General features: G+C 41.0%; 1 protein-coding gene across 1 annotated transcript in view; it reads left to right on the forward strand.

Annotated features, from left to right (window-relative positions):
• Positions 1-2,041: 2,041 nt before the first annotated feature.
• The window catches only part of LOC308363444 (activin receptor type-2B-like), a gene marked incomplete at its 5' end in the record, with an annotated part of 20,963 nt that continues 10,435 nt past the window's right edge, over positions 2,042-12,569 (forward strand). Inside the window, 4 exons of the mRNA XM_080836253.1 lie at positions 2,042-2,048; positions 2,259-2,312; positions 8,663-8,870; positions 9,502-9,611. Of these exons, the coding sequence (XP_080692379.1) occupies positions 2,042-2,048; positions 2,259-2,312; positions 8,663-8,870; positions 9,502-9,611 (379 nt within the window). The remainder of the gene's footprint in view (positions 2,049-2,258; positions 2,313-8,662; positions 8,871-9,501; positions 9,612-12,569) is intronic.

The following is a 12,569-nucleotide window of genomic DNA, read 5'->3' on the forward strand; positions in this document are numbered from 1 at the left end:
TAATATGGAGTTAGCGAAGGGAGCGCTACACACAGAAACAACTAACCGAGTCAATTTAGACATAAAAAGTCGTGTAGATAGCTTTATTCACATGAAACATTCCCCACTACATTAGCCACAACACGCCGCCATCTTGGTTAGATATTTTCTTTTGAGTGCGCACTGATTTGGAACGCTCAGGTAGATGAAAACAGGTCGTACAGTTACTATACCGTTGAATATAGCACACCCCGGAACTCACTCTCAGAATGGATCTACCCGTGTTATAATTCCATCTACCCGTGTTATAATATTTAATATACTCCATAGACAGTGGTTAAAGTGGGATTTGGTTGGTGGGGGTACTCTATTTTCCGGTGTGGTGGCGGCGGCGGGGGGCTATTTGGTGGATCTGGCGGCGGCCGTGGCGGGGGGTATTTGGTGGATCTGGTGGCGGCGGCGTTGAAATCACCCATTCCTATATTTTTTTAATCACAGTGATATAAGGAGGTCTAACAAAGACCTAAACCAGGGATGGATCATGAGCCTTTGGGCCCCTATTTGGTTCCATGAGAACATTTTGAATTTGGTAAATATGATTTCCTGTATTCTGGTGCATTTTGGGGATGGCCAGCTGGAAATGAACAATTAGTGCTGACATTTAGATTTGAAACTCATAGCATTTAAGCGATTCACACATTTTAGAATGTTGGCCTATAGTAGATGTTTACACACAGCCATTAATAAACAACACTGCAGACTTCAGTTATTAAATTACAAATATTTTACTGTTAAATTAATTATCAAAACATGACATAGCAACAATGCTGGGTAGACTTCTTAGACTATCAATTGCTTGATTTTAAAAGAAAATCTAAAAAGAATGACTGTTTAGGCACCATTTCCAGACAAATTCTTACCCTTGGAAATAATCAGCTATTTTTCGTTTACACCCTCTCTTATTTCGATCCTCCTCCATATTTAAGAAGGAAATTATGAAGACATAACATTACCAACGTGTTTTCCAATTAGGAAACAAGTACGGTAATCACATTTTTTGTCTATCTGACAAGCTGACGTGCTAGCCAATAACCAACTAGTTGCAGTTAACCATTGTTAATGTTCGTCATTCTCAGTCAGGGCCAGAGTGATAGAAAACCAATAACTAAAAGCCTGGTTCTTTCTTTAAGTTGTGTTTGTTGCCCTATTTAAAATATAGACGTTATTCTTTAGCTTACTATCTCACCTTGGACTCCAACATGCACTCGCTCTGACTGGAACAGTCTAAACACTTACCGCCGTTCTAAAACCGTCTCGTCTCGTCGCAAATCTTTGCTGTGGACTGGCCTTAACATTAAAAAAAAAATAAAAAATGTAAGAATCTATTTATTTATTAATTTATCTGAGGTGCCGGTACTGAGTACCGGAGCGTTCCGGCCCACTTTAACCCCTGTCCATAGACACTCATATGTGTCACTACTGTTATTACACTTTCTTTTTCTCATACTGCAGTTGGACTCAGCTTGGCCAAGACAGTGACCTGAGTAGAGTTCAGCCTGTTTGATAAAGTAGAAAATAGAAAAGGAAAGTGTCAGTGGAAATATATCTGTATCTCTGTTAGAGTCAGAATAGCCAAACCAAATAGAAAGTTTAAGTGTTATAGTCGCATGTGTGGCTATGTTGAGGCCAATGTATTTGTAATTATGTGTGAATCAATGTGATTACGGTGCCCAGTTAGAAGAGGGAAATGATTAGTAATGCAAGCAAGATCCTATGTCTCTGAGAAGCAATACTAATAATAACCCTTATATGGTGTGGCAAAACAAACTACGGAATAACCCTATAAATATATATATAATATCCTAACAGTCATGTTCAGTGAACAAAACAAATCAAATACAGTACATGTCCAATGGCAAAGGTATCTGTAGCTCTGTGAGAGTCAGAATAGCCAAACATAATAGAAAGGAAAATGCTGTGGAGAACCAAACTTTTGTCATTGCCAACCAGTCACATTGTCAGGTATGTCAGTAGACACATTATATTAGTTTAAATATAAATGATGTCAGGTATGTCAGTAGACATATTATATTAGTTTAAATATACCTGCGTTGATTTTCTAGCCTTGCCTGTTGCCTTTTTGTTTGCTAGTGTAACACAGAGGAGCAGGTGTGATTATCAAAAGCTGCTCACATGATCACATCAAGCCTGAATGTTATTCTGATTGCTAAGGAGTGTCTACATAAACAGGCCACACCCCACTGTCTTTGTTCTCACAGCCACACAGTCTCAGGAGCTCATGGCCGGTGTGTTACTACTCTCTAGTGACCAAAGTGTGGAACTGCAGTGTTAGATGGTTATTTTTTTTGTATTGATGTGAGTCCTGGACATTATCTGTATTTTTCATGGTAAGCTCTACAACAGTGTAAGCTGAATTCCAAGGTGAAGAATTTGCTTTATATTACATCAACTCTTGGATTTAATTATGTAGTCCCACAGACTCCTGGCAGGCCTGAGGTAGGTGCCGTTTGATAAGTTCACACAAACACACAGAGACACACACACACACACACACACACACACACACACACACACACACACACACACACACACACACACACACACACACACACACACACACACACACACACACATTCACACAGACCTTCTATTCCAGATGTCCCCTTTAACCTCTTAGTTACACTCCTGTTAAACTTAAGTCAGTTATTCAGTTTGAGGTCACAACTCACCATTCATTGCACTTCTACCCCCATCTAAATCTATGCCATCCGTGGATATATCTTCCATCTTATCCTGTATTTGTGTCTGACTGGGTTCAGTGGGGCATGAATGCCAAAGTCTTCTGTTAATAGAATCCTTTAATGTGTGCATTTGGGTTTCATTCCCCGTACTGATCAAGTCTGCATATACGCCTTGTGGTTCATAAAATAAACACACTACCAGTATAAACATTTCAAATGATTTATCTGCATTACATTTTTATGTTAACTTCCCCTTGTGTGTTGTGTGTTATTTGTTCCATGTATATGTCGTTTTATTGTGACCCTGTGTAAACCACTCTGTAATGGAACAGGCAGTGTATTGTAATGGCTTTGTAAAATATTCCCCATAGTGCCATAGATTATGTTGATTGTGTGACTGTTTTAGGAAATGCCTTTCAGAAATTCACAGGGGAAAGCAGTTGTGACCATCTTGTTGCCCCTATAGTTTTTTAATTCTGCCAGTTTACTCAAATGTGAAAGTGATTCCGCCTAATCAAGAGTCAATAGTTTTTTATTACCATGGGTCAAATATTTAATAAAATATTCAGCCCATCATAATAAAACTATTCTGGCCTTCATCACACACAAAAACAGGTCTTATTTTTAATTAATAATAGTAATGTAACAGATGCACTTACTGTCAAAAGATACATCACACATCTATAGAAATATCTTTAACATACAATCAGTAGAGGTATGGTTAACCTCAGAGAGAGAGAGAGAGAGAGAGCGAAGAAGAAAAAGTGTTGGACATTAGGCTACTCTCTCTTTGTATTCAAACATCCGGGTTTCCTCAGCGGGCCGCTACCGCTCCTGTTGTTGTTCGTGGAGGTGGAGCCATTTTGAACGGAGCCACTACTACTCGTGTGTGGTGTGTCAGTCCAGCACCTAGGGAATGGTAGCCTGGTGTGTTTTTTAACATATCAAGAAAATAAATTGGTGCTCGAGAAGTTGGCGTCGTTTCCTGTTAAATATCCAGCTCAGTGTCGTAGACATGAAAACTCCAGTACTGTTCCTGCCGAATAGTTGCTTTTTAAATGGCTCCAGCAGCTTCAGCCGTGTGATTGTTTGGAGCAGTGGTTATTGATAAACTCGCTGTAAGTTATCCAACAGTTAGCTAATAGCTTAGCACAGTCACAGCCGGAGGCCCGGTGGGTCCCCTGTTTAGCTCGCGTGTAAGGGCTGAGCACCTCTAAATGTTTGCGAAGGAAACCGACCTGACCTGTCACGCGTCGCCGTCACTAAAGGAATATGTATGATCCCTGGCTGACTTTTGCACTCGTTTGGGGAACTTTCTGCGTAGGTAAGTTAAGCGTGTAGCATTGGAAGTGATTTGCTGCTGGCATCCCACATCAGTTTGCTAGTGGCCAAGAAGTCAAATGATGAGCTAACGTAGATCAGGGTCTATAACTGGCTCCAAACGGAATATAAAACGTTTATCAAGAACGAAGACAAATGGCAGCGGTTAATTGTATTCACTGCAATCCTACATACAGTAGCAGGAATAGAATACATAAGGGTGGCTTCACTTACACTTTAGATGCCAGCTAGCTTGGGCTGCTTGCTAACATTAAACAACAAGCTAGCAAGGATAGCTGGTCACCAACCCACCCACTTCATTGTTATCTCCTGCGTATACGTTGAATTGGTCAAGCGCAACCTGATCTTTTCAGCACTTCGATTAATAGGTTACTGTAGTGTGTGTGGGTCCTTGAACGACTTAAGTAAGTTATGTTTTCACTCATCTTGAAACGGATACTTTCTTTTGTGTAGTAACCCAGTTAGCTATTCAGTTTGTCTTAGACCGGTTGCTCACCTAGCTAGTATAGCACAGCTAACGAGCATAGAGGCTGATGGAGAGACAACTATCAATCTATGGAACAACTCCCGATACATCTGCCAGTGTGTTGGTCAGTGTTCACTGAACGGTCAGCGTTTTGACATAAAGGCTTTTCATACCATAGTATGGTAGGCTACAACGGAGATTTTTAAACAAAGCCGTTTTTTTTTTTTTTGTACATTTACATTTTTGTGGTAGAACAAACAAAAGCGGGTATATTTGGCGATTGTTTTTGTTTCACCCCTGGCCAAGATAACATTAAAGTTCAGTCATAATCAGCCCTAATATAGGTATTACCCAGCTCAGTTGTACTTTAAATTGTTAGATAATATAGATATTGAAGTAGACTGTAGAAGAGACCCATATCCACTTAAGAATGATTTAATCAAACCAACTTGTGTGCATCAGTTGCCAACAGTCAAAGCGATCAACTTTCATTAAGTTTGTGTATGGGTTATGAACAAAGATCCTTACTGCAGTAGGTGGTGTTTGAGTTTGTGTATGGGTTAAGAACAAAAGATCCTTACTGCAGGAGGTGGTGTTTCAGGGGAATGTGGCTGCCCGAAGTCCACTCTCCTCTGCCGACAGTGGCACAGGTGCTGGGGAGACAGGTGCTCCGCACAGCATGCGGCGTGTCTGCACTCACCATGGTGGTCTGACACCTTGGGAAATGGGGGCAATAATGCAGTCCCTCACAGCAGCTCCCTCTGTACCAGATCTGGGCTTGGTCTTACTGAAAGGGTTAATGTCATCAGCCATCATCAGAAAACCCCCAGAACCCGGGTCTCCATATGGATCTCTTAAGTTCTGGAGATGATGAACGTGTGAGCGGGGGGGTGTTATGTCACTAAGAAAACCACCAAGAGTTTAGACTGGATTCTGGTTTTCTATTGTAATAATGTGTGTGTGTGTGTGCTGAGAGTTCAGTGCTGTATGGAGATGTGAAACACACACGTTTTTGTGTGTGTGTGTGTGTGTGTGTGTGTGTGTGTGTGTGTGGTATATAGTGAGTGGTGAGTGTGGGGGTTGGTTTGTCTCAAAGCTGAGGCAGAAGTTTAAAGATCCAGGATTATTACGTGACCTAGGCACATGTTGTGCTTTTTAAGATTAATATTATTTTGCTCATTTTTGGCACCTTTTCAACACTTCACGATAGTGATTCCGTTGCAGCCCTAACAGATCCGCCCTAATGCCCTGTGTGTGCTTGTACTCAGCTAGTTGATAGGTCCAATAGTTTTGTTTTAATTGGCGCTTTTAATTGCTTATTTTCCCATTGAAAATGAATTGGAGGATGTACAGTCATGGACGAAAATGTTGGCACCCTTGCACTTTTGTCAGATAATGCACCACTCCTCCCAGAAAAGTGTTGCAATTACAAATGTTTTTGCATTTACATGTTTATTTACTTAGTTTGCATTGTAAAAACACAAAAACCTGAGAAATAATGCCCAATCTGACTTTATTCCACATAAAACTAAAAAAAGGGCAGGACAAAATTATTGGCACCCTCAACTTTATAATGGGGAGAACACCCTTAAAAATAAAGAAATACAAATATCTGAAATCAATTGCTTCCTGTAACCATTAATGAGGTGTCTTACACCTCTCTACTGGAATTTCGGACCACTCTTCTTTTGCCAACTGCTCCAGGTCTCTCACATTTGAAGGGTGCCTTCTGCCAACTACTGATTTGAGATCATGCCCCAGTTGTGCTATGGGATTAAGATCTGGAGTCATCTCGGACACTTCAGAACTCTCCAGTGCTTTGTCTTAACCATTTCTGGGTACTTTTTGAAGTGTGCTATGGGTCATTGTCCTGCTGGAAGACCCATGTCCTCTGACGGAGACCCAACTTTCTGACACTGGGCCCTACATTGCGCCCAAAAATGATTTGGTAGTCCTCAGATTTCCTGATGCTATGCACATAGTCAAGGCATCAGGTTCCAGAAGCAGCAAAGCAACTCCAAAACATCGGTCCAGCTCCACCATATTAGCCTGTAGGGACCGTGTTCTTTTCTTTGAAGGCCTCATTTCGTTGTCTGTAAACTACTTTACCAAAAAGTTCTACTTTGGTCTCATCTATCTACAGGACGTTCTCCCAGAATGATTTTGGCTTCCCCAAGAAAGTTTTGTCAAACTCAAGTCTGGCTTTTTTAGGTCTCTGTGTCAGCAGTGGGGTCCTCTGGGTCTCCTACCATAGCATCCCATTTCATTCAAATGGCGACGGATAGTGCAAGCTGACACCGTTGTACCCTTTGTCTGCAGGGTAGCTTGAATTTAGTTGGAAGTTGTTCTAGGTTATTTATCCACCATTCAAACAATCTTTTGTTGCATTCTGTTATCAATTTTTCTCTTCCTTCCACATCCAGGGAGGTTAGTGACAATGCCATGGGCTGTAAACTTGTTGATGACACTGCGCACAGTGGACACAGGAACATTAAGATCTCTGGAGATGGACTTGTAGCCTTGAGATTGTCCATGCTTTTCTACAATTTTGGTTCTCAAATCCTCAGACAATTTTTTGCTCTTCTTTCTTTTCCCCATGCTCAGCGCGTATACACAGACACACAACACAAAGGTTGAGTCAACTTTGCTCCATTTTAAGGTGGTTGCAAATGTGATTTCTGTATTACCAGCGTTAAAATAAAGATTAAAGGAGAATTACATGCCTAAAATACAATTATTTCTTAAGGGTGCCAACAATTTTGTCCGGCCTTTTTTTTAGTTTTATGTGGAATAAAGTCAGATTTGGCATTATTTGTCAGATTTTTTGTGTTTTAGGCTACCAATGCAAACTAAGTAAATAAACATGTGAATACAAAAGCATTTGTAGTTGCAACTCTTTTCTGGGAGTAGTGGTGCATTATCTGACAGAATTGCAAGGGTGCCAACATTTTCGTCCATGACTGTATGTGCTGTTGAAGTGTCTCACATGGCAGCCCTCCAAACCGGCATGGTACCTTTGTAAGGTGGTAACAGGAAGTAATTCTGGAATCTGATTTGTTTAGACCTGTCACCTGACCGGAAGGGATAAAAACATCAACATGCTAAATACCCAACCTTAACGGGTACGCAGAGGGTCTGCATTCTTTTCAGTTCAACCAAATGTATGAAAAACAGTATCTTAATGTGTGTTTTCGTTTGAAATGGATGAGGATGGTTTCTAGATGTTCACATAGGGTTGTGTAAGAAGAATTAAGCTTCATGTTTGAACTGTTATCGCAGTGCTGATTTGTCTGTCTATCATCTTGTCATAAGATAACAGGGAAACAGAGAAACCTTGACAAAGTGAAGGCAGGTTATGTGTGTCGCTACCATCTTTGCTGTTTCGCAGTTTTCCTGTAATAACACTGCATTCATTGCCCATCTGTCTTCAAACAACAGCGAGCACACTGTGTTTTAATAGCATACAAGAACACAACAGATTGAAAATGTATTGATAAACATAAAAACAAAGGTATTTTGGCGACTATTTTTTTCACTTTTTTCCCCCTATAGCCTAATAATAATAATAATAATAACAATCAAAGCATTATGCACAATACAGCAAAATGTTTATAGCACTATTGCATATGAGGTCTAAAATTAACATGATTAATAATAATAGTTATATAAACATTTAGGGCTGACATTAGAATGACGTATGAGTTACAAAGTTCACTTGATTATAAAGCACTAAGTAGGTAAGTCCACCACGGAGGTAACACTAATGACTACAATCATGACTGCCATCTCTTGCTTTGGAGATAACAGATACTCTTCAGAGGAACGTAGTAGTCAGGTTATTCCTAGATCTCGATAAAGTGCCCACAATTAAGACCATCAACTCATTTTGAACCTGAAAGGCTGCGATTGTCGCTGCTCTGCACCTAGTTAGATTATGTTTGTTACTTATCCAACAGGTGGCAGGATAGCCAAAAAATTATTTAGTCGGGTGAAGTGTTATCCGCGTTATTGCACAGGTTAGGGTATGCAACTATCTCGGTGTGTGTGATTTACAATGATAATTATATTTGATTGCTTGTTTGTTTAGTAATGTAAGACTGTGTTTGTCACGCAGGGCTCAGTCAGGGGGAGGTGGAGACTCGGGAGTGTGTGTTCTACAATGATAACTGGCGGACGGAGCGGACCAATCAGAGCGGCCTGGAGCGCTGCGAGGGCGAAAAGGACAAGCGGCTGCACTGCTACGCCTCCTGGCTCAACTCTTCCGGAACCATCCGCCTCGTCAAGAAGGGCTGCTGGCTCGATGACTTCAACTGCTACGACAGGTGCCAGAGCTACAAACAAACAAACAGCAAACAAACAAACAAACAAACAAAAAGAATTATGGATGGACAGACAGACAGACAGACAGAGAGAGGGAAAGAAAAAGAGAAAGCAAGCAAGCAAGACAGTGAGAGAAAGAAAGAAAAGAAGAAAGACAGAAAAAGCGATAAGTATAACAGAATGATTAAAACTAAACAAATATGCAGAAATAATTGTGTTTTATTAAATTCAACTGCTACGACCAGTGCCAGGACTGCTACTGCTAAAACTGGATCTTCACTGATTGGCCCACTGCTTTGGTGCCTAAATGGAATGGAGTTAACCACAGAAGAGGCAGAAGCTCCTACTTCAGTATTGCCTTGTGTCAAAGTGTTTGGTTTCCTTGTAGCAGTATACCCGACAGTGTAATACCTCAACTGCTGCCAACAACCTGGTTGCTTGCTTGAATATTTTGATATGTTTGTGTGCTGGTTAAGTGTGAGTGAGTACAGGTGTGTGCATCCAATTCACCCGTTCACTCAAGGGTCTACTAGATCTATGCCAGGGCCTGCGGCTATGTGTCCGAGATTGGTTTGAAGTTTACAGAGATAGATGTGTTGCACTCATTGTATGTTATTGGCTCTTGGTATCCAGACAGGAATGCGTAGCTACGGAGGAAAACCCCCAGGTGTTCTTCTGCTGCTGTGAGGGGAACTATTGCAATGAGAAGTTCACCCACCTGCCCGAGGCCCTCGCACCCACAGGTAACACCCTCACTGTCTTCGTGTGTGTGTGTGTGTGTCTGTATCTGTGTGTCTGTGTGTGTGTGTGTTCTGCTCAGACTGAAGCAGGTCAGTGTCAGTGTTTCACAAGGTATGTCTGGTTCAGTGGTGATGGGGATGGATTGTTTGTATGTCTGTTATAATGTATCGGGCCAAACCTGGGTGAGCTAGTGTATAAAAGTGTGTGTGTGGGGGCGAGCTAGTGCGTGTAAAAGTGGTGTGTGTGTGTCTGTGTGGGCGAGCTTGTGCGTGCCAAGTCCGGTTCAGTCTCTAGGGCTTGATTGTGTCTCGGGGGGGGGGGGTTAGGGCCAGTTGTGTGTGTGTAATAATATATTTCTCAGTCGATTACCCTTGGGCCAAGCAGGGCTTACTGGTGCTTGAGGCAGTGTCAATGTGAAAGGTGGGATTATTGCGATAAGAGAGGTTCAGCGCCAAAAGAATATAAGTAGTCACTATCAAACTGACACTCTCGCAAATAACCTTAACAGACAATACAAATTTGAGAATCATTGGAGTTGGTCGGCACGTGAAATCAGGGCTCTGATAAATATTTGGGCTTATAAAAATGTGCACTGGTAGCTTGGTCAAGTAGGGGAAACTGAACAACCCACGAAAGTAACACTTTTCGTTCTGACTCTGTTGATGGGCATAAAAGCTATGCTAATTTTAAGTTGCACAACTATCAGGGAACGCAATAGTTACAACACAAGTCTGTAACAACTTTTGAAAAATACACGCGGTGCACAATCCTGGTGGATCAAATCTCAATATATTTATAATGCAAATCACCGCTGGCTCAAAGGAACACAATGTGTAAGCTATGTGTTACGACAGACCTGAAGAACAGAATAGCCAGACTCCGAGTTACGGCTTAATATACCACTTTTATTAAAAGTACAATGGCGGTTGCCGTCAAAAGGAGAAGATAAAACAAAAGGACATCCAAGAAAGCCTCACAATAAATAACTGGTCTCTGCATCTTAACTGCAGGAAAAAGAAGGTGAGTCTTCTGGGTAACTTCCTTGGCTAACTAACCCTAAGCTAGAAAAAGTGCAGACACTTAAACAACAAACCGCCAGAACACAACTCAGCGAATGGAAAAGCGTGTAAGACGCGTAGGGTCTTCCGAAGTATAGTCTCTGTGGTTTGCTCAGTGTTTCTAAAGGCCAGGGAACGCCGAACCAGGCCGGGAACAGGCAAGGAACGTCACGAAATCCAGCAGAGGATAGTGAGAACGACAGCCATCTTGGGGTAGACTGGCTTAAAAAAGGGGAGAAGTCCCGCACAGCAATTTGTCCAGGACAATGCCCACTCTCCACCTTGCAGAAACAGGAAAAACGGCACACACACAGGGAAACCTCCAAAATGCCCATAACACTATGGTTGATTAATAACCATCAAATTCAGATTGGATGATCATTAGCAGAATTAATTTATTAATTGCAAGTAGGGATGCAAATGATTAATCGACTTTAGATTAATTGTCGATTAAGAGGTTGCTCGATCAAAATGTATTAATCACGATTAATCGCTAGAGGGCGCTAGCGCGAGAGACCGGTTGAAAACAAATGTTCTCTGTGTAATGCGGTATTGAAATACAATAGTTCCACTAGCTCACTCAGTTACGATTTGAACACCGTGCATGCTTCTGTCCTGCATGGCACCACCAGTTCACCTGGTCAACCTAAAATCACAGCTACACTGTATTATACCTTCTCTCGCTTACTGCCGCGAGTTATCGCTTATAGTCTTAAAACTCAGGTTAGCTAATAGCTCGTTAGCGGGCTAGCTCACTGAGACTTCATAGAGTTAGCTACCTAGCTCGTTAGCGGGCTAGCTCACCTTGCTATGAATGTGAATATCTCTGTGTACTCCCGCGCTAACGTGTGCCCGCGAGTTTGGCTCATGAGAGTAAGTAAGTAAGTAAGTAAGAGTTGAGTTGGCTATTTAGCTTGATAGCGGACTAGCTCACTCAGGCTTAATGATTAGATACCTAGCTCGTTAGCGGGCTAGCTTACCTTTGCCTGATGGCTTGTCATTAAGAATGTAACTACTCTATCCCTCACTACCGTGAGCGCGAGTTAAACTTCAGAGAGTTGTGTTGGCTATTTAGCTTGTAATAGCCTAGATGCAGTTTCTTCATAATCTATAGGCTCAATAATATTCTGTTTGGCTCTATTTAATTTCTTCTATTCTTTTTTGTTTTATGTCTGTTTCAAATGCAAGAACTGAGCCAGTCCATAATTTATTTCTTTTTATTAAATTAATGAATGGATTTTGTTATACCATAAAAAAAAACTTTTCTGCTTTCTTTTCCTAATGCATAATTACTTGAGCAATGTAAAATAGAATAGAATAGAATTATCATAATGTAATGTAATATAATAATAATAGGGCCTATTTTTAAAGGCCCTATTGAAGCACTGAAACTCAGGTGAAAAACGCCGCTTATCAATTAATCGAAAGTCGATCGATAAGATTATCAACTAATGATTAATGAATTAATCGATAATTTGCATCCCTAATTGCAAGGAAGGATTATAGATCCGTTCGCCCAGGCAATGCCGTCACGGCCATGTTATGAATAACCTTACGTTAATGTTTTTATTGATTCATTGTTAATGACGTCACGCATAGTAGCATAAAAGCGGAGACATTTTGAATTGCACACCTACCAGGTAGCTACCAATCACAACTTAAGAAATGGTGTGACTATAACAGTGCTTGTAGTGATTTATGTATCTAATTTCAATATATTTCGGTACAAAACTCTGCTCGATCAAATGAACACAACATGTATGGATGTTAAATGACATGAAATTATTGCATGATTGTTAAAGCTAATTTATGGAAATGAACAATTGGCATGCTATTCGAGCCATGATGTGCTATAATCACAGGCTAACGTTAACTTCACCTATGTAAACAAGTAAGGCTATC

Source organism: Sprattus sprattus (genome assembly GCF_963457725.1).
Source record: "Sprattus sprattus genome assembly, chromosome: 4".
NCBI classification, from domain to species: domain Eukaryota; kingdom Metazoa; phylum Chordata; class Actinopteri; order Clupeiformes; family Clupeidae; genus Sprattus; species Sprattus sprattus.